The 22458-nt window shown below is 55.8% G+C and overlaps 5 protein-coding genes across 16 annotated transcripts in view; 1 reads left to right on the top strand and 4 right to left on the bottom strand.

The window, feature by feature from the left end:
• Positions 1 to 1063, bottom strand: part of RNF213 (ring finger protein 213) — a 45550-nt gene extending 44487 nt beyond the window's left edge. For 3 of the 6 annotated variants that reach the window (XM_015879693.2, XM_015879696.2, XM_015879697.2), the window contains exon 1: positions 214 to 321. The gene's annotated coding sequence lies outside the window, so the exon portion shown is untranslated. Of the gene's footprint in view, positions 1 to 213; positions 331 to 641 lie in introns of those variants that run through there. The other 3 variants (XM_015879694.2, XM_015879695.2, XM_015879698.2) reach the window with 3 other exon arrangements.
• A 93-nt stretch (positions 1064 to 1156) lies between these two features.
• Positions 1157 to 6460, bottom strand: SLC26A11 (solute carrier family 26 member 11). Of its 7 annotated transcripts, none has more exons than XM_015879700.2 (16): positions 6246 to 6460; positions 5689 to 5881; positions 5430 to 5515; positions 4996 to 5075; positions 4334 to 4476; positions 4064 to 4239; positions 3903 to 3975; positions 3742 to 3792; positions 3548 to 3608; positions 3243 to 3298; positions 3015 to 3155; positions 2611 to 2738; positions 2397 to 2496; positions 2081 to 2217; positions 1753 to 1856; positions 1157 to 1553 (listed from the first exon to the last, which is right to left on the bottom strand). In XM_015879700.2, the coding sequence occupies exons 1-16, from the start codon at positions 6435 to 6437 to the stop codon at positions 1382 to 1384; spliced, it is 1893 nt and encodes a 630-aa protein (XP_015735186.1). In that variant the 5' UTR covers positions 6438 to 6460; the 3' UTR covers positions 1157 to 1381. The 7 variants fall into 7 exon arrangements, with proteins under 7 accessions (XP_015735186.1, XP_015735191.1, XP_015735187.1 ...); XM_015879705.2 differs by having other exon boundaries at positions 1157 to 1634; positions 1753 to 1825; XM_015879701.2 differs by having other exon boundaries at positions 2081 to 2214.
• On the top strand, positions 6417 to 9348 carry SGSH (N-sulfoglucosamine sulfohydrolase). Its single transcript, XM_015879709.2, has 8 exons — positions 6417 to 6718; positions 6861 to 7021; positions 7120 to 7225; positions 7615 to 7765; positions 7892 to 8048; positions 8145 to 8226; positions 8306 to 8509; positions 8681 to 9348. The coding sequence occupies exons 1-8, from the start codon at positions 6436 to 6438 to the stop codon at positions 9238 to 9240; spliced, it is 1704 nt and encodes a 567-aa protein (XP_015735195.1). The 5' UTR covers positions 6417 to 6435; the 3' UTR covers positions 9241 to 9348.
• A 737-nt stretch (positions 9349 to 10085) lies between these two features.
• On the bottom strand, positions 10086 to 14914 carry GAA (glucosidase alpha, acid). The gene is made up of 19 exons (XM_015879510.2): positions 14407 to 14914; positions 14188 to 14333; positions 13826 to 13991; positions 13652 to 13748; positions 13465 to 13584; positions 13262 to 13380; positions 13058 to 13189; positions 12744 to 12854; positions 12531 to 12644; positions 12357 to 12441; positions 12163 to 12280; positions 11890 to 12023; positions 11652 to 11803; positions 11427 to 11575; positions 11206 to 11347; positions 10928 to 11026; positions 10661 to 10825; positions 10312 to 10464; positions 10086 to 10241 (listed from the first exon to the last, which is right to left on the bottom strand). The coding sequence occupies exons 1-19, from the start codon at positions 14764 to 14766 to the stop codon at positions 10182 to 10184; spliced, it is 2622 nt and encodes an 873-aa protein (XP_015734996.2). The 5' UTR covers positions 14767 to 14914; the 3' UTR covers positions 10086 to 10181.
• A 27-nt stretch (positions 14915 to 14941) lies between these two features.
• CCDC40 (coiled-coil domain containing 40) overlaps positions 14942 to 22458 on the bottom strand; it is an 11504-nt gene continuing 3987 nt past the window's right edge. Inside the window, exons 8-19 of the mRNA XM_015879699.2 lie at positions 21950 to 22072; positions 21453 to 21574; positions 21042 to 21285; positions 20753 to 20935; positions 19664 to 19909; positions 18799 to 19012; positions 18118 to 18287; positions 17709 to 17800; positions 17037 to 17157; positions 16379 to 16567; positions 15803 to 15961; positions 14942 to 15288 (exon numbers count right to left, since the gene is read on the bottom strand). Coding sequence (XP_015735185.2) covers positions 15043 to 15288; positions 15803 to 15961; positions 16379 to 16567; positions 17037 to 17157; positions 17709 to 17800; positions 18118 to 18287; positions 18799 to 19012; positions 19664 to 19909; positions 20753 to 20935; positions 21042 to 21285; positions 21453 to 21574; positions 21950 to 22072 — 2109 coding nt within the window. The 3' untranslated portion in view covers positions 14942 to 15042. The remainder of the gene's footprint in view (positions 15289 to 15802; positions 15962 to 16378; positions 16568 to 17036; positions 17158 to 17708; positions 17801 to 18117; positions 18288 to 18798; positions 19013 to 19663; positions 19910 to 20752; positions 20936 to 21041; positions 21286 to 21452; positions 21575 to 21949; positions 22073 to 22458) is intronic.

Genomic DNA, 22458 nt, shown 5'->3' with positions numbered 1-22458 from the left:
GGGAGGGGGGCACCGAACAGGTGCCGGTGTGGTACCGTGGGGAGAACCGGGCTGACCCATGGGCTGAGCAGTTCCGGCTGTACCGGGAGGAGCCGGGTGCCCGGGGGGTCGCGGAGCACCGCGGTCGTGTCTCGGATCGTCCCACTACCCCGGCCCAGCTCAGAGCGCTGCCACCCCCCACCGGGACCCCCGGAACCCACCGGCCGCACTCACCCACGGCACCCAGACCCGCAGCGCGACCGCTCCGCCGCCGCCGCCCCCGGCGAAGTTTCGTTTTTCCTCCGAGCCACCAAGTTTCCCCCGCGGAACGTCACCGCCGCCGCCTCCCGGGCCGCTCCCGGCCAATCCACGCCACGCGGGGAGGGGGGCGGGGGGGGCACGGGGCGGCTCCGGACACCTCCCCCGGGCCGGCTCCCGGCGCTCCCCGTGCCGGCCGATGGCAGCGGACCGGGCCGGGAGCTCCGGGTAGGGCTTTAAGTGGGGCGGAGCGCAGCTTCTTTTGTCGCTCTTATTCCATTCAGACCACCAAACCCACCCCAATAAGCCCATCTAGGGGTCCCCCCCAATGAACATGCCCCATGAAGTCACGCAGACCCCAATCCCACCGCGTGCTCCCTCTCTGTGCGCTTCTCCCTTATTACCGGGACCGCCGTCCCGTCCGGGCTCGTGTCCCTCCACCGGCACCACGGATGTATCCCCCCGGCCCTCGGTGCGGAGCTGCGAGGGGCAATTGGAGCTGGATGTGCTCACCTCGCCTGCGGGCACGGACGGACGGGCAGATGTGAGCCGCTCAGCGCTGGGAAGCTCTCAGTGCCTCTACTGCGATAACAAAGCGATGTCACCGCGCCCTTCGACCCACGGGAGCCGTATTGAGTGCGGGAGCTGAGCGGAGGGCAGCAAAGCGGCTTTCGCTTTCGTTTCCTTACGCTGTGCTCAGCTGCACTAAGAAAGATCCCATTTCTCCTACCTCACGTCAGCTTTCTCCGAAACAAGATAAGAAATGTGCTGACTCAGCAACTGGAGTTCCTGTTTTCTTGTGTCCCCTGATGAGGGTCAGCCGACTGCTCCCCATGATCCCTGTGCCCCAGAGCACCCAGCTCACAGGTGGGACAACCCGGCAGAGCCTGGTAGATAACGCCACAAAGCAGAGGGATCGTTAAGGAGCACAAAACAGGCTTTAATTTCCTGGCAGCATGAGCTGCAGAGCGGCCTTGGGCTGCAGGGCAGCTCTGATGTCCTTGAAATGCGCATCTGTGTGTCAGAGCTCAAAGAGTTTACACATCTCTGAAGTGTATCCGAGTAAAAAAAGCCTCCAGAAATAAAACATCTGATTTTAAAAGGCAGCTTCTTCCAGGATGGGGCCAACCTGGAGGGGGTGACTCTACCCCCACGGCACTGAGGGATCCATCAGGTTGCTCCTCTGTCCCGGTGTCTCTTCCCCCAAGCACTGACTGCACTTGTAGGCACGGGGTGTGCAGCCCCTGGGGTCATGGATCCAGCTCTTGGGGCACAGAGCGAGCCCCACACCACTGCTCTGCCTCACTGGATAAGCCCTGCAGGCAGCAGTGAGCTCTCACTCTTGCTGTCGATGCAGTCTGTCCTGCTGCCCCCCAGCTCTGCTTCACTACAGCGCGCTGAGTGAGGAAGGGGGAAAAGCAGGGCAGGAATAAACCAGAGCTCAGCCTCATTCTCCCGGCTCCCTGGGGGCTCCTGCTTGCCAGCAGCCATGAGTGTGTCTCATTGCAGCCTCACCTGCCTCCTCCCAGCTGGGAAAATGTCGGAATCCCTCCAAGTCTGCGGCCAGCAGGGCTCGAAGAACCGGGTCCTGGGGGCAGGGAAATTGGGGCTGGAGAACTCTGCACCAGGAGCACAGTGTGGCTTGAGAGACCGCAGCCTCCACCTCTCTGAGACAGGGATGCTACCAAGAGAGGTAGCTGCATGGTCGAGCTTTGCACATGGGCAAGATCTGCAAGCTCACCCTGGAGCAAGGAAGGCTGAGACACCTGCACCAACCCTGCCTGGGACATGTGAATCAGCACGGTGCTGGCAGGGCTGGGGCTGTGCACGGCTGCCCATGTACCTGCAGGCTGCAGAACACCAGTGAGATTCCGTGCTTGTGCAGGTCCTGCAGCAGCTCAGCCAGCCCCACCACCGCCGTGTAGTCGATGGTGCTGACGTGGTGGCAATCCAGGATGACAGAGCGCGGTGGGGATGCTGCTGGGAGAATGTGTGGTTATTTCCCACGAGCAATGCAGGTGCCCCAGGGGACACAGCCCTGTGGATCAGGCAGCCCAAAGCTGCATTTGGTCGTAGCTATAGGGCTTGACTCCCCCCAAAAGTGGTCTGGGAGGCACTGAGGATCCCCATTTCCATCTGATGGCCGAGAAGCATCATACCTGCCAGAGCTCGGTCACGGATGATGTCCTGGAGGTGGTCAGCAGCAGGGAAGTGCAGGCTGCTCCCTGGCTGCACGAGCAGCACGCCCTGCTCCAACACCTGCATGGGGCCCATGGGGCTGAGTCACAGCGGGCTGAGGGCTGGGGTCTGCCCCGAGCTAGGAAATGGCACAGGACAGGGCCCAGCAAGAGCCCAAGCAGGGGGTGAGCCCACCTTGATCGGGGGCCTGGCCACAGAGTAGAGCAGGAGGATGCCCGAGACCAGCACGCCAGCCATGATGCCATACTGCACCTCCCAGAAGCAAAGCAGGAATGTCACACAGAGGGGGATGAGGTCCAGCCCTGCAAAAGAGATGGCCCAGGCTTAGCTGTGCCTCATCTTCCAGCCAGCAGAACTGGGGGTGGAGCTGGGGGGGCTGTGAGGTCCCTTCTAACCCAACCATGCTCTGATTCTCTGACCCAAGGGCAGAACAGCTGAGGAGGGGACAGGCAGCAAAAGGAGAAACCCCAGGCTGTGGGCACACAGCCCCTGAGAAGGACTCAGGCATTTCTGGGGCCAGGGCTGAACTGCCCCATCTCACCCAGCCTGAGCATCACCCATCACACTTGTGCCCTCACTCTTAACCCTCCAGAGTGTCCTGAAGATCCTGGCATCGAACATGGGGATCACAGCAGAGATGATGACGGCCGCCAGCGCCGCTTTGGGGATGTAGCAGAAGAGCGAAGTGAGGTAGGCCAGGGACAGCAGCACCAGGGTGCCTGTGGGGCAGCAGCGGTGTCTCAGCCATCTCCCCCCCACACACTGGGGCTCTCTGAGGGCAGGAGCAGCAGGGTGAGGGGCAATACCTGTGATGAGCCCCCCCATGGGGGTGCAGACCCCTGTCTGTGCATTCACTGCTGTCCTGAAACACAGAGCCATGCATTGCCCCTCCTGCTGCCTGCAGAGCCCCTGGGCAGGCCCTACTGGGGGGCTTGTGCCCCCCACCCACTGTGGGATGTGGAGGGCAAAGCAGCTGAGTGATGTGCACGCCTTGCTGCCAGCATGGGCTGCTGGAGGCCAGGACATGGGCTATGGGAACAGCCAGCACCTCACAGCCTCTGCCTGAGGTCTCTGTACCCCCCGCCCAGGATGAGCCCCACCATACACCCACCGGCCAAAGCTTCCTGTGATGGGATATGAGGAAAAGAAGGAGCCCAGTAAGTTGGCAGTGCCTGCAGTCAGGAAAGACAGGGGGGGATGTGGGTGCACAGCTTGGTTCATGTCACCGCCGTCACCTCCTCTGCTCCAGATGGGAACTGAGTGTGAGGCAAGGCACACCCATCCCTACAAGCCCCACAGCCTTACCCATAGCCAGTAGCTCCTGGTTGGCATCGATTCTATAATCATTCTGTGAAGCTGCAAGGAGAGAAGCACAGCCCAGAGTGCTCAGCACACAGCCCCCATGGGAACAGCAATGTCCCCTTAAGTCCCCCTTGCAGCTCCCCCCCTCCCCAAGCCCACTGTACCAAAAGCTTTGGCAATGGCGACGGTCTCCAGCACACCCACCAGTGGGACCACAGCCAGCCCAGCCCCCATGTCCTGCAGAGCAAGATGGGGAGCATCAGAACACAGGGGCAACCCTCACCCTTAAGGTGCCTACAAAGCAACCCCAGAGCTCAACACCCACCTGCACCATCCTGCCAAAGGGCACAGTGCCATTGGGAACAGCCTTGGAGAAGGGTGGTGGGTCGAATGGGGGGAGCCCACGGGGAACACTGCCGGTGAGCATCAGTGGTTGGGAGCCGCTCACTTGGAAGGAGTACGCCACCAGGCCAGCAGCCAGCACCACCAGGGCATTGCGTGCTGAGGGGAGAGAACAGCACTGAAAACCTGGGGCAAACGGGGGGGAATCCGGGCTGTGAGGTCCTTGGAGAGCAGGGGGCAAGGAGCAACGCACCGGTGGCACAGCTCCGGACGAGCAGGACGCTGGCCCTGGTGGCCAATGGCTCCATGCTGGCAGTGGGATGCAGGCGGCTCTTCATGGCCCGCAGCCCAGCGAGTGCAGCCAGGCAGGACAGCCCTAGGATGGCATCCCCAGCCCTGCAATGGGATGTGTCAGGGCTGCTGCCTTGCAGGGATGCTGTGGCACCGCCAGCAATGTGAATCACCAGCAAAACACATCACCTCACTGCAGGGGAAGGAGGAGAGCATCTGCCCCCCCACACCACTTGTGAGATCTTTGGGGACAGGGAAGAAGGACCCCAGTGATGGGCAGCTGAACCCACCACATCCCCTCCCCAGTGAAAGCTGGGAACTCCTCTCTTGGGCTACCAAAAAATGGGGGAGGACTTGTGACAAATGCACAGCCCCAAGGATGTGCTTTGGGGCTGGCAAAACCCCAATGGGGAGCAGAAAACAGGATAAGTTTGCTCAGTGCTCCCCTTTAGAAGCCCACGTGCATCCCCATCTTCAAATTTCCAGGAAAACTGAGAAGTGCAGAGAACAAGCTGTCACGTCACAGTGCTGGGCATGGACTGAGAAGCAGTCCAAGGGGTGACCAGAGGTGTGTGGTGAAGCAGCAGAACCTGAGTGCAACAAGGGTGCAGGGATGGTGCTGACCTGGTCTCCCCGATCCTCCTCAGCGTCTCATACACCTGCAGGAAAAACTGCCGAGGGATCCCCTGCAGCCCCAGGATGTTCTGTGCAGAAAGACAGAGCCTCGTGCAAGCCCAGCACACATGGCCAGCCCAAAGCACTGCAGGCTGGAACAGCTCAGGGCAACTTCCCTGAGCTCCATCACAGTGAGGACAGACCTCCTGGGCTGCCCCAGGGATGCTCAGGTTCTCTTTCAGCCCAGGCCCTGAGAAGCCTCCAGCCCAGGCAGCCCCTGCCAGCCCCGTGCCCTGTTTCCTTGCACAACCTCACACCACAGCCCCGAGCCTGATTTTGGTTAACCACAAAGGAAACATTGCAGCTCCAGAAGAGCCGGAGTGCTGCCCGCTGCTGAGTAGCCAGCACATCTCCAGGAGAGCAGGGCTGAGCTGAGCCCCTACCTTGACCTGGTTGAAGCTGATGGTGATGGAAGCAGCTGATGTAAAGCCCTTAATGACTGGGCAGGAAACAAAGTCCAGGAGGAAACCTGCATGGGATGAGAGGCACTAAGTGCTCTGCTGGCACTGATGGGGAGCATGGGGTGCACACAGAGCTGTGACAAGTGACAGCAGCACAATGCCAGCATCTCAGAGAGCACAGGGGTGGGACTGACTGCAGGACACATCTCCACAACATGAGCACACAGTACATGCATCTCACCGAGGTGCAGGAGCCCCATGGCCAACTGGATGCAGCCAGACAGGAAGGCGAGCAGCACAGCATAGGTAGGGTCATGGAAGGTGTAGGACGAGACAAGCAGGGACATGATGGCAGTGGGGCCCAGCGTCACGTCCTTGGCGGTGCCCAGGAGGCAGTACACAAAGCAGCCCACGAAAGAAGAGTAGAGGCCGTACTGCACGGGGACAAGGGAGAGCTCAGATTGGATATAAGGAAGCTTTTACACTGTGGGCGCTGAGGCAGCGGCACAGGTTGCCCATAGGGGAGGTGGTGGTGCCCCATCCCTGCAGCCAGCCAAGGTCAGGGATGGGCTGTGAGCACTGATGGAGCTGTGGGTGTCCCTGCTGGCACCAGATGGCCTTTAGGGTCCCTTCCGACTCCAACCACCCCGTGATTGTATGATTCTATGCCACCTGTGCCCGCGCTCAGCCCTGCCCGACCCTCCCGGCCGTCCCACTCTGCTCTGCCCGCTCCAACCCGACGAGTCCCGCGGGTCCCCACGGGCAGAGCTGGGGGCAGCCCGGAGCGGAGCCACCCACCTGCACGGGCAGCCCGGCCACCTCGGCGTACGCCAGCGCCTGCGGCACGACCGTGAGCCCCACGGTGATGCCGGCGGTCACGTCGAGCCGCAGGCAGGTCAGCGAGTAGCGCGGCAGCCAGCCGAGCACGGGCAGCCTCCGGCGCATCGCCCGCTGCCACCAGCGCTGCCCGGGCTGCCGCGGGCCCCACATGGCTCCGTTTGGGCTCACGGCATCCTCGGGGGCCGCCCCGCTCCTCCTGCCGCTCCCGATGGCCTCGGGAACACAAACACCCGCAACGCTGCATCCGGCGGGCGGCTCCTCCCGGGCCGGATCTGAGCCATTCAGGCCGGCTCATGTGACTGGAACGGAGGAGGAGCTGCGGCCGCCGAGCCCGTCCGGTACCGGTTCCATGCGGGTTTGGGCGCTGCCGCTGCTGCTGGGCGCGCTCCGGTTCGGCGGAGCCCCCGCCCGCAACGTGCTGCTCCTGCTGGGTGAGTGCCCGGGGAACGCGGCTGTGCTGCGGGCTGACCGTGCCCTGCTCCCTGCCCACTCCCGGCTCCGCTGCCCGCACGGTTCTGCCGGGCCGGGCTCACCCGGTGCCGCAGGGCTCACCCCGCACTCCTGTCCCCGCAGCGGACGATGGCGGCTTCGAGAGCGGCGCTTACAACAACTCTGCCATCCGGACTCCCAACCTGGACGCGCTGGCACGGCGCAGTCTGCTCTTCCAGAACGCCTTCACCTCCGTCAGCAGCTGCTCTCCAAGCCGGGCCAGTTTGCTGACCGGGCTGCCCCAGGTGGGCACCCCCCGCCCGGCACTGCAGCCGTGGTTGTGCTGTTTTGGGGGTCGGCCCGCTGGGCATCGTCCCACCGCGTGGCCTCCCCCCGTCTGTAGCACCAGAATGGGATGTACGGGCTGCACCAGGGCGTGCATCACTTCAACTCCTTCGACGCCGTGCGCAGCCTGCCCCGGCTGCTCCACCAAGCAAACATCCGCACAGGTGGGGACCCGGCACAGGGAGGGCACCATTGACTGCAGCCCTTCGTGGTGTTGAGTTTGTTTGTGCCCCTGCTCTGCTCCTTCCCTGGCCTCCATACTGCTTCCACTTCTGTTTTCATGCTGCTGTCTGGCTCCCAGCCTCATGTTGGCCCCACACTTCCCCCATCCGCTCACTGCTCCAGCACTGGTGCATGCCATGGCCAGGGTAGAGCCACCCCAGGCAGGTCCCGTTTTCTCACTGCACATGGAAGTGCTTCTGCATACAGCAGCAGGGACTGGGGCAGCCCTCATGATAGAGCAGAACCGCTGCACCAGCCCTGGGGCAGAAGGAGGGGTTGAGAGCACCCTGCCCCTCTCCTCCTGGCACAGCACAGGTCTGTGTTTCTGTAGGGATCATTGGGAAGAAGCACGTGGGGCCTGAGGCCGTGTACCCCTTTGACTTTGCCTACACGGAGGAGAACAGTTCAGTGCTGCAGGTGGGGAGGAACATCACCCGCATCAAAGCTCTTGTCCGGCGCTTCTTCCAGAGCCAGGATGTGAGGTGGGATGGGGTCCTGTGTGCCTCAAAGCCCTGAGCACCCTGCAGAGGGACACAGGGGGCTCTGACTGGGGGGGGCTCAAGGGGACATGGGCCGTCCCCAGCTCCACTGCCTCCTCCCTTCTCCAGGCCTTTCTTCCTCTACGTTGCTTTCCATGACCCACACCGCTGCGGACACTCCCAGCCCCAGTATGGGGCCTTTTGTGAGAAATTTGGCAATGGGGAGAGTGGTATGGGCTGGATCCCTGACTGGAAACCACAGCTCTACCACCCAGAGGACGTGCAGGTGGGGGCCATGGGGCTGCAGACCAGCCACCAGCCCTGGCATATCAATGCCACCCCTCCCATGGCCCCACACACCACTTCCCCTTTCTCCATGTAGGTCCCTCGCTTTGTTCCGGACACACCATCTGCACGGGCAGACTTGGCAGCCCAATATACCACCATCGGGCGCATGGATCAAGGTAAGGGGTGTGGGAGCAGGCTGGTGCCTGCACACAGAGCTCTGCCCTGCAGCTGCCCAGCTCTTCCTGCTGCCCACAGGGATTGGGCTGGTGCTGGAGGAGCTGCGGCTTGCTGGCGTCCTCAACAGCACATTGGTGATCTACACCTCTGACAACGGCATCCCCTTCCCTGGCGGCAGGACCAACCTCTACTGGTCTGGCACAGCTGAACCTTTGCTGCTCTCCTCCCCGGAGCACCCTGAGCGCTGGGGCCAGGTCAGCTCAGCCTTTGCCAGCCTCCTGGGTAAGCACAGCCTGTGGGGAGGGAGCGGAGCCGTGCCAATCCTCTGCCCTGTGCTGCATCTCTGTGCTGCAGCCACCCCAGCATGGGTGGGATGAGCACAGGTGACCCTCTCTGGGGTTGAGTTTGCTCCCATGGGTGCAAGCTCCCTCCTCCCTTTCTCTTTCCCTGCAGATCTCACACCAACCATTCTGGACTGGTTCTCCATCCCCTACCCTTCGTACAGCATCTTTGGCACAAAGGAGGTGCAGCTCACGGGTAAATCTCTCCTACCAGCGCTGCAGTCAGAGCAGCCCTGGGCCACCACCTTCAGCAGCCAGAGCCACCACGAAGCCACCATGTACTACCCCATGCGTGCCATCCAGCACCGCCAGTTCCGCCTCATCCACAACCTCAACTACAAGATGCCCTTCCCCATCGACCAGGACTTCTATGTCTCACCCACATTCCAAGACCTCTTGAACCGCACCAGGGCCGGGCAACCCACGCACTGGAACAAGACCCTGCACCAGTACTACTACCGGGACCGCTGGGAGCTCTTTGACTATAGCCAGGATCCCACTGAGAGCCACAACCTGGCCTCTGACCCACACTATGCTGACATCTTCCAGATGCTACGTGCACAGCTGCTGAAGTGGCAGTGGGACACAGGGGACCCTTGGGTGTGCGCCCCTGATGCTGTCCTGGAGGAGAAGCTGAGCCCGCAGTGCCAGCCACTGCACAATGAGCTGTGAGCAGCTCCACCAGCACTGCCCAGGCTGCAGCATGGGGATCCTCATGGTTCTGCTCAGACTGAGAAGCTGTAAAGCCAAACCGATGCTCAATAAAGCTTCTGGTGGAGAGCTGTGTGGTGTAGCTGGGGTTCAGCACATCCCTGCCTGCACCCTGTCCCTCTGCAGCTCTCAGTGCTGTGCTCACTGGGAAGCAGCCAGGAGCCACTGGTGGGCACACAGAGCATGCAGAACTGCTGTGCTGTGCATGCTGTGGGGCTGCCCTGAGCATCATCCCAGTGACATCCCCAGGTGCAGGGAGGGCACAGGGGACATAGTCTGACCTGCAAGGCAGCCACCAGGCACCCTCCTAATCTTTGTGGGGTCAGGCTGTGATTAAACCCCACAGCTCAGCACAGCTCCTGGGGATGGAGCCAGGGTGCCCCAGCCAACGGGAGGACTGAGAGCTGATGGCAGGACAGGCTGGGACTGCCCCATGGCTACTGCAACGCTGACTACTGGGAACAAACAATCACTCTTTATTCACAGCATTTCTCCCCAGGTCCCCACCCCACTCCCAGCCCTTGTGGAACATCTCCAGACTGCACCCCACACCCAGCACACACTGACCATCACAGCCCAGCATGCAGAAGGGACTCTTCCCACATCCATCCCAAAACCACAACCAGGAGAATCTCCAGTCCCTGGCAGGTGCCAGATGTGTCACACTGACAGGTTGCTATCTCATAAGGCACTTAGGTCTTTTTTTTCCCCGTTGTGTCAGTTTTTCCCCATCCACTCAAGACCTGCTTGTGCCAGCCCCATTCCTACACCTCCCATGAGTTCATTTCAGCACAAGGATCCCAAGCTCAGGCACAGAAGTTACAATACATGGGCAGTGCTTTGGAAGGGACAGACGGATTCAAAGCACAATTGGCACAGTGGCACCCAGGACAGTCACCTGCTCAGGACCAAGTGACCACAAACTGCTCCCACATGGGCAGCGACACGGAGACACGCAGCACCTGGGGAGGCAAAAGCAGAGTCAGCCCCATCCCATGGGCCCAGGGCTCCCCCAGGAGGAGCAGCACTCACCTGGGTGTCACTGCGGTATGAGAAGTCCTCCACGGGGATGCCATTGGCCAGGACTCGCTGTGGAGCACTGGGGACACCCAGCACAGTGACAGCCTCCACCAGGATCCCATCCAGGTGGCCACCTGACCGCAAGATCTGACTGAGCACGGCACCCTGTGAGGATAGGGAAGGTCAGCCTGTGTCCCTGGGCACCCCTGGGTACCTGTTCCTCACCCCAGCCATCACTGCTGACACTGCATTGTTAGCAGCTCGAGGAGATGCAGTGATGGCCTCGCTCACCCTGGGCACTTTGGTGTGATATGGGTGCCTTGGTGTCCCCCCCCAACTCCCAGCCCCCTCCCATGCTCACACGTGCAGCCAGGAAGAGGATCTCAGTGCAGTCCCCCTTCTCAAAGCTCTGCCAGCTCTCCCCATCATCCCAGAACAGCTCTCCACGGGCAAAGCCATCCGGTGTCAGGGCCACCACCACCATCATCCCCTTCTTGCGGGACTCAGCCGTGTTCAATCCAGGCTCCTGCGGGTGTGGGGTCAGACCCAGACCCTGCCCCAACCCCACACACAGCTGTGGAGTGGCTGGGTCCCATTGTCACCAAGGTGTCACATGGAAAGAGCTCACCTGCAGGGGTAGGATGTGCCCTGCTCGGATGTGCACATTAATGGTGTCCAGGGGGGCTGCTAAGAGGATCCACTGCCCTTTGCTGTGGATGGTTGAGTCCTAAATAATAAGAAATAATGCACTCTAAGGATCAGCAAAACCATGGGCAACCCAACAGAGCATCACAGCTCTCAGACTGCCATGAGGGATGGAAGCGTCACAGCTCTGGGGACAGCTCACAGGCCATATATTGGGGTGAGATGGAGGAGGGCACACACTGTCCCACAGCCAGCACTTACCCCTGTGAAGCTGTACCACGTCCCAGCTGGAAAATAGCCACTGACTTTGGTCTGTCCCTGTTCCAGCACTGGTGTGATCAGCAGCCCTGCACCCCACAGCAGCTGGCGGTCCACAATCCACGTGTTGGGGTCTTTGGGAAACCTGGAGAAGAATGAAGGGGCAGCACCACAGCAGAGCCCATCCCGCACCCACCGCCCCATGCCCACCACCTGGCACTCACTCAAGGAACAGTGGCCGTGCCACCGTGTCCCCAGCCACGTGCGCCCGGTGGAAGAGGGTGTAAAGGTAGGGCAGGAGGGAGTAGCGGAGGCGGAGGGCTCTCCTCATGGCATCCTGTGCAGGCAGACTGAAGGCGTAGGGCTCCTGTGGCTGTGAGAAGCGGGAGCTCAGGCAGTGCAGGGATGGCAGTGATGGATGGGGACACGGCCCTTGGTGCCATGCTCACCCGGTTCCCGTGGTCGTTGTGGTTCCTCATGAAGGGGTAGAAGGCGCCCAGCTGGGTCCAGCGCACGCACAGCTCCTCAGATGTGTCACCAGCAAAGCCACAGATGTCAGCTCCCACCAGAGGAACCCCGAGGAGGTTGAAGAGCAGCACCTCTGCGGGATGCACAGCGATGGTGCAGCGGCACAGGGATGGCTGCACAGCCCCAAAGGGAAGAAGGGGATGCAGCCCCACAGCCCACCTGGCACGGAGTGGGCCAGCTGCTCCCAGCTGCTCTCCACATCCCCCGTCCAGTGCCCTGCATAACGGCCGTGTCCCGCAAACGTGGAGCGTGAGATGATGAAGGGCCGCGTGCCGCGCACCCTGAGCAGTGCACTGCAAGGACAGACCGGGGCTGAGCCCTGTGCTGCAAACAGCCCCCCCTCCTGCTCCCTGCAGCCCCAACAAATCCAAGCCCACACTTCCACCCCAATGGCACCAATCCCCAGCTCCCACCCAGTGGGCTGATGCTTACTTGTGGGAGGCAATGGCCTCAGTCAGCCCATACAGGCTGTGCAGGTTGTAATGGGAGGAAAGGTATTGCTGGCTGGAAGCACAGATGGTGCCTGCCTGCAGACGGCCCCCAAACACACCTGTATAGAGAGGTGAGGGTGAGCTGGGGGCAGCCAACAGAGCACTGCCCACAGCAGCACCCTCTGCACTGCTCACCTGGCACATACGGGGGCTTCTCCAGGCTGCTGTCTGGGCAGCCATCCTGGGAGCCCTCCACAAAGTTGGATGGTTCGTTCATGTCCTGGGGATGGCAAGGAGCCCTCAGGGCTGAGTGAGTTTCAGGGGGAGGGAAGGTGGGGAAGGAGCTGGGGAGCTGCATTGGCCACTCACAATCCACATGCCGTCAAAGGGCACCTGCTCGTGGAAGTCCTTCACCATGTCATGCCACCACTCGTGTGTCTCAGGGTTGGTGAAGTCTGGGAAAGCCGTGGGGCCTGGCCATACCTGCAGGACACCCCCATCTCCATCTCTGGCATCCCTTGGGGCCCCCTGGGTGCTCCCTCCTTCTCACCACTCCTCACAGCCCCCACAGAGCCCCCACACCTTCCCGATGAGCGGCTGCCCCGTGGCATTGCGGATGAACACTCCTCGCTTCAGTCCATCATCATAGGGCCGGTAGGTGCCGGGCGGCCCCGAGCTGCTGATGCCAGGATCCTACAGGGCACAAAGCCAGGGTGTCACCAATGAGAACAGGGAATGGCTCCTGCAGCACTCAGCACTGAGTCACTGCGTTCAATGGGCTGATGGCCAAGGGCTACTGAGAATCATCCAACCTCATCATAAAAGTATAAATAAACCCCAAACTGCCACTAAACCGATGCTGTGTAGGACTCAATCAACATGGCAACGTCCCTCACCACGATCATGACGTAGTGCAGGCCACGCTGATGGAAGTCGTGCACCATGTCAGGGTAATCTCTGAAGGTTTCCTTGTTGTAGGTGAAATCCCTCTTGGCATCCATGTAGTCCAGGTCATTCCACTGCACGTCCTGCAGGGCAGCACTCAGCAAGGAGCTGCCCCACATGGTGCCCACAGCCTCCCCACACCCATTGCTACGTACCAGAGGGAAGAGCCCAGCTGACATGTTGGCTGCAGCCTGCCGGGTGGTGGAGGTGGAGGAATAACCCCAGCGGCACAGGTGGAAGCCCAGGGCCCAGTATGGGGGCATGAAGGGGAACCCTGCGGGGTGGGAGGGTGGCTGCTAGTGGGGGTGGTGACATGCTGTGAGCACCAAAACCCCATCTCCGTGCTGTGCCATCCTACCAACCACATCCAGGTACTGCCGCACCACGCTCTGGGGGTCAGGGCCCAGGAAGATGTAGAAGTCCAGGATGCCTCCCGTTGTGCGCCAGGTCAGGGCAGGGCTGGGCTGCAGGAGCACATCTGGGGGTGCAGGAAGCCATCAGCAGGGGGGTGGTCCCAGTGCAGCCCTGTGCCCCAAAGCACTTACCCATGGCATTGCTGTTCAGCAGGAAGACACCATGTGCAGAGCCACCATCCTCCAGCACCAGGTAGAAGGGGTGGGAGCCATAGAGGTTGACTTGGGGCTGGAGCAGAGCTCGGGTGAGACCCCAGCACCCGCCCACCCCTCACCAACCCCATCACCCCTCGGTCCTGTCTGTACCGCAGGTGCCATGTCCCGGTTCCAGAGCGTGACTTTAGTCCAGGCCGTGTCGAGGATGAGAGGGGCCAGACGCTCCCCCAGCCCAGAAATGAAACGGGAAGGCAGGGAGGTGGAGATCTGCAGGAACTGGTCCGCAAAGAACAGCGGAGCGACGCTGGTGTTGAGCCTGCGGGGAGGAGCGGGGACTGCAGCCATGGCACGGGGCAGGACCGGAGTTCAGCACTTCCAGGACCTGCACTTCCAGGACCTGAACTTCCAGGACCTGCACTTCCAGGACCTGAACTTCCAGGACTTGAACTTCCAGGACCTGCACTTACAGGACCTGAACTTCCAGGACCTGCACTTCCAGGACCTGCACTTACAGGACCTGCCCATCGGGCTGCCGGAACACGACGATGCCGAACGGATCCTGGAGGAGCTGCACCCCGTACAGCGTGTCGGCCGCTCGGGTGCTCACCCTCGGTGTGGCCATGGGCACCTCGTAGCGCTGCCGTGCCGGATCGCGAAGCTGCGGGGGAGATGGGGCTCAGCGGGGCCGGCGGAAGGGGGAGTGGGGAGGGGGGGGGGAGCACCGGGCGCACCGTGAAGCGCAGGCGGCTCTCGGTCTCCATCGCCACGTCCAGCCGCAACGTGCCCACGTCCGCAGGCAGGAAGCTGGGCACCACGCGGCGGAGCCTGGCCGAGTATCCGCCGGCCGTGGCCGTCACGTTGTCCGCCCGGTAGCTGCGGTAGCCGAGGGGAAAGAAGCACCAGGGAGGCCCGCCCGAGCCGCCCGAGCCGGACGGAGCGTAGCAGCAGCCCCGCGCCTCGCAGTCCGCCCGCGCCAGCAGCCGCTCGGGGCCGCAGTCGAATCGTTCGTCCGGGGGCAGCGAGCAGGAGGAGTCCGCGGAGCTGGAGGCGGAGGGCAGCGAGCGGAGCAGCAGCGCCAGCAGCAGCGCCATGGCCACGGCACCGGCCTCGCTCCTTCCGGGCTCCGAGCTCCTTCCCGGTGTGCGCGGCGCCGCTTCCTGCTCACACCGGGGCAGCTCCGCACCCTGCGGGGTGATGGGGCTGAACGGATGAAGCCGTGTCGGAAAATGAAAGACACGAAATGAAGCAAAATAAACAAAACGCGTCTTTAAGGAGGATTTGCATCTTGTTTTTTTTTTAACATTTCTTTATAAAACCTACCCACCTCTCACCCTTGTTTGCATTGCCCACACTTTGGCTCACACCTATCAGGCTTTCTGCGAGCCCAGCTCGGATTCCAGGCACTCCCCGAGCCACTGCAGGGCTGGGCGGTGCTGCGGCTGTTCCTGCTGCACCCGATGGACAACGGTACTGACAGCACGGAGCCTCTCCTGCAGCTTTTGCTGCTCGTTTCTGCAGGCCTGCTCGGAGCTGCACAGAGGTGTGTACTTCCCTTCCTTCAGCGCCTGCAGATGCTTCTGGCGAGTCTGATAGGCCACAATCTCCAAAAGGTTCTGAGAAAAGCAGTCGTAGAAATGGTTTTGATAGCGGGCTGAGCACAGCAAAGAAAGCAACGCAAACAACGCAATTCAAGGCATTAAAGTACTGTCAGCACCGTACTTTGAAATAGAAGGGGTTCTTAAGGAGGAAAAAGCATCTTCCTATTGAGTGCTGTAGATGTATGGCGACATCACAGCCACAGAAGTACCCATGCATACAAGGATGTGCTGGGGTCATTGCCAGGATAAGGTTTGACAAGCTTAAAATTTCATAGGATGCTATTCAAGACCTTGAGCTGGCTCTCCAATTAGTGCTCTCACCCTGCCCCATACAGCTTTAGGCAGTGTTTCCCAGGGACATGATGCAGGCTGATGGTTCCAAGTGAATGCTGCCCCACCAACAGGAGCACAACTGGAGCATCAGGCTCAGGACTGTCCCCAAAACAAGCTTAGTTAACTCAAAGTGCTGCAAAAATGAAGTGTGTCCAGCTCAAGATGGTGAGACAAGGAGGTGGCGGGTTCCACTCACCCATCGCTTTTTGTACCGAAGACATTCTGTGTGTGAATCGAGGCCATGGGACTCAGTCTGCAGCATGCACATTTCCTGTTGCTTTTCCAACAGACTGGCATTAAGGGATGCTTGGGTGCTCTCCAGCTCCAGGATAATTTTATTGCAGTCTTGAGCATTCTAGTAAATGGAAGAGAAGGAAATGGCAGACTCTGGATTCTGCTTCTTGAGTTCGGTTACCCTCCCAGCACCCTGCTTTGGGGCTGACAGAGTTTGTTTTCTTCACAGTAGACAGCACAGTTTTGGGTTTAGGATGAAAATAACATTGATTACACACTGATGTTTTGGTTACTGCTGTGCAGTGATGACACTGAGCGAAGGACATTTCTGTTTCTCACGCTGCCCTGCCAGCAAGTCTGCTATTTTCACAGATTTTCAGCTATTTAAAACAGAATTCCCAAAGCCTGCCCCCTGTGCAGGGCCAGGCCTGAGTCTGTGTACTGCCATCCCATGCACCTGTGCTAAGCACACACTGGTGCTAATTACAAGGCAAATGCTGGCTATGTCAACTCATGCAGCACTGATTTGCTTGCTCACCTTCTGGGTTTCAGCAATCTTCTTTCTCAGCTCTTCTTTCTTGCGGTAGAAGTCGCTCTTGGTGATACGTTTCTTATCTGTTTTGTTCTGACCTTCTCCAAGAAGTGCTATGGTCTCTCTACGAGAAACAGATGCCTCCATGTCACGAATCATCTTCTCCTGCTGCTTCATCAGCTGGCTGTAGCGGACCTGCCATTTGTCAAAACATAAAGTAAACCAAAAATAACAAATGGTTACAAATGGCACCTAATTGAAGTCTTCTGCCTGGCACATCCTGTCAACATAAATCAGATCTATGTGACACGTGAGCCTTTACAAGCCAAACTGTGTTCTAAATCGAAACCTAATTTGCCTTGTATAGTTTTGGAAGGCAAAGGACTGCCTTAGTTACCAGCTCTGTATCAACATGTCTAAAGTCATCTTCAGAATGCTTCACTGAAAATCATTAGCAATAGCAAAAGCAGAAGAGCAGAAATATCCTGGGAACGAAAGGAAGAGCTGCTTCAGCAGAAGACCCCTGGAACCAGTGATTAAGATGAGGCACTGTTAGTAATCAATATTTCTTTGCTTGTTGGAGTCGCAAAATAAGGTGATATGTTTCATCAATGAAAAAGAAAACAGGTATTTCTAAGTCCTGCTGCAGCACACAGTGGCTCACCTGCATTCTGTGAATCTCTGCTCTCATGGCTCGGATTTCTCCTTGTCCCCTCTCAGAATCCACTGCTGAGCGCATCTCTTTTGTCAGCTGGATCTTTTTCTCCCACAGCATGATTTGATGCCTTCAGCGACAAAAAGGGAAAGGAGGGCCTTTGTAAACAACAGAGAGAATGCTGTCTTTGTGTAGCAGTGGCAGCACGCTGCTGAGGCTGATTCTGAACACAGAATAACCTAAAAGTTTGCACACAGGATAAGTAAAGTGGCAGCAACAGCACAGCGTGAAATCAGACAGGAAGCTCCACAATTTATAAGCTTTCATGATGACTGAAAACAAGCAGGCCCAGACTGACAGGACTGATGGAGCACAATTAATTGCCCAGGACAGCACACTGGCTTTGGGTTAATAACAGATCATTGTGACATCCAGAACAAGTATGCTGGAATCATTAAAACCATTATCATCTCAACTCTTGCTGGTTCCAGGGACAGCTAATGCACCTTTCAGTTTCTCCATTCCAAAAATTCATTAAACTCCTTTCATCTTCTCCCAGAAAGACAGAGGCACAATTACAGGTGCTGGTTGAGTTTGGAGACTGGAGAAAAAAAGCAACGTGGGCCATTACACAGTAGTTTTAAGATTATGGCATTAAGCAAGAAACTCTCTGGTACCTACTCTGCTTCTACCAGGCTGTTTAAGAGTCTTTCCTTCTCCTCAGTCAATTGGCTGTGCTTCTCCTGCATCTCAATTGATTCCTTTTCTGCTGCCTGGATTCGGGAAGTGTAAAACAATACAAATTTGTCAGACTGAGAAAGATTCACAGCATCACTCTTTATCTCTGATCTGTGTATCCCTTTAGGTTGTCAGTTTCTTATACTCCACGAATGTCATACCTGGCCAGTTTCTACTGTGAGATAAAGTCACCATCCTTAAACAATAAAGAAACTGATGCTCTGTCTGTGCATAACTATGTAATTTCCACTTAGCCATACTGTTCTATAGCCCAAAGCTATTTCCCTCTGGGCCAACTGCTGTACAGATCTCTCAAAAGCCCAGTGTGACCACACCGTGGGAGCTCCTGTACCTTCAGAGAGCGTACGAACTCATTCTCTGTGATAATGTTGCCACACTGCAGCTCTGTGAAGCTGTTATCGTTCTTGTTGATCAACACGTTCAGCTTTATCAAGTCATTGGATACGCTCTTCATGTGACGTTCGAGGTCTTTCTGCTCTTTAATTTCCTGTTGGATGTCATCTAAAGGTGAACAGAAAAAGAAATGTAAAATTCCCATGAGCACCGTGTTGAGTACAACCAAGTCAAACCAATTTGCTGTTAGAGCAAACAGCCCTGCATGTGGATCCACCCAGCCCAAAACTCAGATAAAGCTTTCAATAGAGACTGCTGCTGTGAAAAAAAAGCTGGTTTAGGCCAAGGAAACTGCTGTCACCTGTGGGAACATTTGCCTGCCAACTACCTGCAAGCTTTGGATAAAGGTATGGAATTCATGACGTGGCCACTTTGGGTTGAACTGGTTCAGTTCAGGCAGCAGATCAATAGGAAATATAACAAACAAAACAGCAAGAGGTGCTTGGCTCTTAGCCCCACAGTGTAGTATTGGGCCATGTGTTACTGCTTGCACACATATAATATGAGCACTGAGGGCATTCTTTGGTGAAGGACTAACAAAGTGCCTTTAAGCCTTTTCTCCCTTTCTTACTTCCACTCATGGCCTAATGTTTCAGGAAAGAGTTGGGGAATTACTTACTTTCAGTGCGCACTTTTTTCTGCTGCATTATTGTGATCTGTTTCTTTAACATGTCCAAGGAGGTGAGCTGCTCCTCCTGCTCACGGGTTAGCTTGAGCAGCTCTCTCTGCAGATTGAGCCACTGCTTCTGCAGCGTCATCACCTCGGAATTACATTCTTCTATCTCCTTGGTCAGCTTATTGATCTCAATTTCCAATGGTCCCAATTCTTGCCCCTGTACAAGTGCAAGGTTTGGGATCAATTAGATGGAAGGTTGTGGAGAACTTGTTTATAGCACCATTGCTGAAGGCAGTTCAGCTGCTGCAAAGCCTAACTCCCTGCTTCTGTTTCCCATGAGCTGAATGGCACTAATAGGAAAGTATGACCTCATGGGAATAAATGCAACAGAAACCTGCAATGTCCTCAGGTTCTGTAGTGAGAGGTCCACCTAAGTGCTAACAAAAGGCACAGCTGGACATTCAGAAGTATACAAAGCCTATGCCATGGTACTAATTCTCACACTGGTATCCATAATGAACTGCCAGGAACAGATCTGGGTATCATCCATTCGAGGCCAATTCTCAATTATTACCTTCTTTACTCTCAAAGCACTGATGTCACTCAACATTGTCTTCAGGCACAGACAACTCTGCACGAGGCACACCCTCCTTGCACAACAATTCCCTGCTTTCATTTCCTCTCTGCACATATTAAGCACTGATTGACAAACAGAAGCAGTCACATTAACTAGTGCTGCCTTTGAATTACCATACTGATGCCTGGAAGTTTTAACTATGCGACACTCACACAGTTACATTTATCAAGGACATCTGTGGCTAACACAAAGAATAAGATCAAATCGGGATCAAAATGCAAACATACGTACCCCTTGCTTAGACAGAAGCACCTCCAACTTCTGGTTGTACTGCCTGATGACCCCTTGCTTGTTCTCAATCAGTTGGTTGGCCTTTGAGATCTCACTTTCACTCCGATTGATTAGATCATGGATGTTCTTTATTTCCTTGTCCAGCTCACACAGCGTTTTTTGAAGGACTGTCAGCCTGCAGTTAGTCTGAGTTGTGTTCAGAATAACCTGGCTCATATCATTTTCAACCTTGGAAAAATGTATCTCCTAGTAGTAGACAGAAGAGAAGTTAGTATTACCAGCAGCAATTCACTGATTTATAATGCAAAGAAAAGGAATTAGAAATAGATTCTGTACACAGGTCTGTTCTACAAGCTGTAAGCAAGTAACATACCATGACTGTACCTTTGTTTACCCAACCATTAACAGGAGATATCAATATTTACCTCTGCCATAAGCTTGTTGAAAAACATTAAGAAGTGTAAACATCCACAAACCCCAAAGTAACCACGTTGATTGCTTCTGCAACTGTATTTCCAGCCCAGATGTCCCAAGATCTTTGGCTAACAATAGTAGGACATACTGTATCTTCTCCAAAATGCATTTCTCGATTAACAACGACTACAGTAACCAGAGAGTGGCTATGTCTATTGTTTCTTATGAATGCAGCTCTGAAGAACATGCCTGCTAATTTTGTCTGTCCTGCACCACACAGAGTAACAGTTTGGTCTTTTCCAAGCCCACCGTCTCTGCATTTCACTGAGCAACACAGACACTAATAGGAGTTAATGCAGGATATCCAGAATGTCCAGACTTCTTCCAAGATCAAAGAACATGTAACACTTCATAGTAAATACTCCAAGGATTCATCATACTGCCTCATTTTTATTTAAAGTAAAGTTTATGTGTCAGTCCTTTTTTGCCAGCTCTTTTGTGTTCACCCGTATCATGCAGTAAGATCATTGGATGAGCAAAACTGGGGTCAAAAACCCAACAAGGATTCAGTTGTGGAGCTGAAGAAGCAAAGATACTGACAAAACACACTTGCAAGACATTGCTCTAGGCTATGATTGTGGCCTGTTTCACTCACAAACGGAAAACATACTATACCAGATCTGTTTTTCTCTGATGAAGTTTTTCAACCAGCTGTGAGAAGTGCTTTTCTGCTTTGTTGGACATCATCTGCTCCTTCAGCTTCGCCATGATCTCACTCTCCATCTGCTCTTTGGCTTCAGTTCCTTTCTGTATATCCTTACTGATGGATAACAACTCATTTAGACGAGCAGCTTGATCCTAAAAGGTAGGGAAGACCCAAAGATCACTACAACTGTCTGGGGAAAGGAGATTAAATCTTTATGTGCAATTCAAAAGCATTCTTCTTCCCATTGGCTCCTCTCACCATCTTGATCCTGCTGATAGCCTGCTGTGTCTCCTCCAGAATGTGAGCATAGGTACCAGCTTTAAGCTTCAAAGCCTCCTGCTTTGAAAGGCACTGAGCAATCAGTTTCTCTGTCGTGTTGGCATCATTTTGTGAACGGTTCAGTATAGTGACAAGCATCTCATTCTTCTCCTCCTCCTTCCTGATTGACTTTCTATAGCCATGGATGTTTGTTTCTATGGACTTGAGGTCATGTCTGTACTTGCTGAGAAGCAAAGAAGATGAAAAACCTCACATGGGTTGACTTGTGCTGAACAATCATCTAAAACTGTTCTTTCAAACACACTACTGCAGCAACAAACAACCATTTTTATAAGGAATCTAATCCAAATTATTTCAGGCCTTTTCAGGGGCATTTCTCAGATGCCATACCTCAGCAGCTCCTGTGCAGCAATATAGGCCTCATCTCTTTGCTTCAGTCCAGCCAAGCTGTTAGTCCAGTTGTTCATCAAGCGCTTCTTCTCCATGTTAATAGCCTGCACCTCCATACAGGCCTAGAGAAAAGAGAACATGTAGAAGGGCTGAACCTATACTGGGCTGAGAAACCAAATACACTTTACAACACAGGACCTTTTTCTTTATATAATATGCCAGGCAGAAACAGCTTCAGTTAAAGTGCCTGATTTATCATCACATCAGAGCACATGAAAGTTACAGGTCTTCAAGAAAAGGTGCTGAGGAAGTGAGCTGAGAAGTGTCTTACAGACAGTTCTTAAGGACAAAGGCAAGAAATATCTTCATGTCAGCAAACAGGACCAAACAATAAAACTGTGGCCCATATTGTACCTATCACATGAGCATGAGCATAAGGGGTCAGTCACTCCAGATGGAAATATTAACCAGAAGAAAAAAAACCACACACTTCCTACCTCATTCACTGCTTGTCGAGTTACTTTGGTGTCCTCTGCCTGGGCCACAAACTGAGCTTCAAACAGAGCAATCTGTTCTTGTAGTTCATAGGCTTTTCTTGTTAAGCGTTCCACTAGGAGATCCTAAAGAATCAGAATCAGTTCAGGATAAGTAATACAAATCAATACTTTGAATCTTGAATTAGCATTTCTTCCTGACAGTTTAAATTATATTATGACACCTCTCCATTAGCCAGGAATCTTAATAACTAATGATGTAAAATGCTTTGTTGGAAAACATTTAAATCCACTCTACTTCAACTGGTTGTGTAAAACCCTACATTGAAAATCGTGTGTGTGATCTGCTGCAAGCAGAAGGCAGCAGAGGGAGCTCCAGCACACCAACAGGCTTGTTCATTTCCCTGTGAACCTCACTGTGACTCAGAATAATCCTTAATGAACAATGATACTTCTTCACTACCTTTCCATCCCCATCCCCCTTCGCTTGCTTGAAGAGTGATTTTCTATCA

The sequence above is a fragment of the Coturnix japonica genome, chromosome 18 (genome assembly GCF_001577835.2).
Source record: "Coturnix japonica isolate 7356 chromosome 18, Coturnix japonica 2.1, whole genome shotgun sequence".
Classification (NCBI taxonomy): domain Eukaryota; kingdom Metazoa; phylum Chordata; class Aves; order Galliformes; family Phasianidae; genus Coturnix; species Coturnix japonica.
This window is presented reverse-complemented; position numbering and strand designations above follow the sequence as displayed.

Excerpts from the sequence above, each read along its gene's own strand:
- GAA (XM_015879510.2), bottom strand. The coding sequence starts at position 14,766 with ATGGCGCTGCTGCTGGCGCTGCTGCTCCGCTCGCTGCCCTCCGCCTCC. Across the intron at positions 13,992-14,187 it reads CAGCCCGATGGGCAGGTCCT|GCTCAACACCAGCGTCGCTC; the intron begins GTAAGTGCAGGT and ends TCCTCCCCGCAG. Across the intron at positions 11,804-11,889 it reads GCTGGCCCACTCCGTGCCAG|AGGTGCTGCTCTTCAACCTC; the intron begins GTGGGCTGTGGG and ends TGCATCCCGCAG.
- SGSH (XM_015879709.2), top strand. The coding sequence starts at position 6,436 with ATGGCTCCGTTTGGGCTCACGGCATCCTCGGGGGCCGCCCCGCTCCTC. Across the intron at positions 7,022-7,119 it reads TGCTGACCGGGCTGCCCCAG|CACCAGAATGGGATGTACGG; the intron begins GTGGGCACCCCC and ends CCCCGTCTGTAG. Across the intron at positions 8,510-8,680 it reads AGCCTTTGCCAGCCTCCTGG|ATCTCACACCAACCATTCTG; the intron begins GTAAGCACAGCC and ends CTTTCCCTGCAG.
- SLC26A11 (XM_015879700.2), bottom strand. The coding sequence starts at position 6,437 with ATGTGGGGCCCGCGGCAGCCCGGGCAGCGCTGGTGGCAGCGGGCGATG. Across the intron at positions 3,793-3,902 it reads CGCCATTGCCAAAGCTTTTG|CTTCACAGAATGATTATAGA; the intron begins GTACAGTGGGCT and ends CTCTCCTTGCAG. Across the intron at positions 2,218-2,396 it reads CCGTGACCGAGCTCTGGCAG|CAGCATCCCCACCGCGCTCT; the intron begins GTATGATGCTTC and ends ACATTCTCCCAG.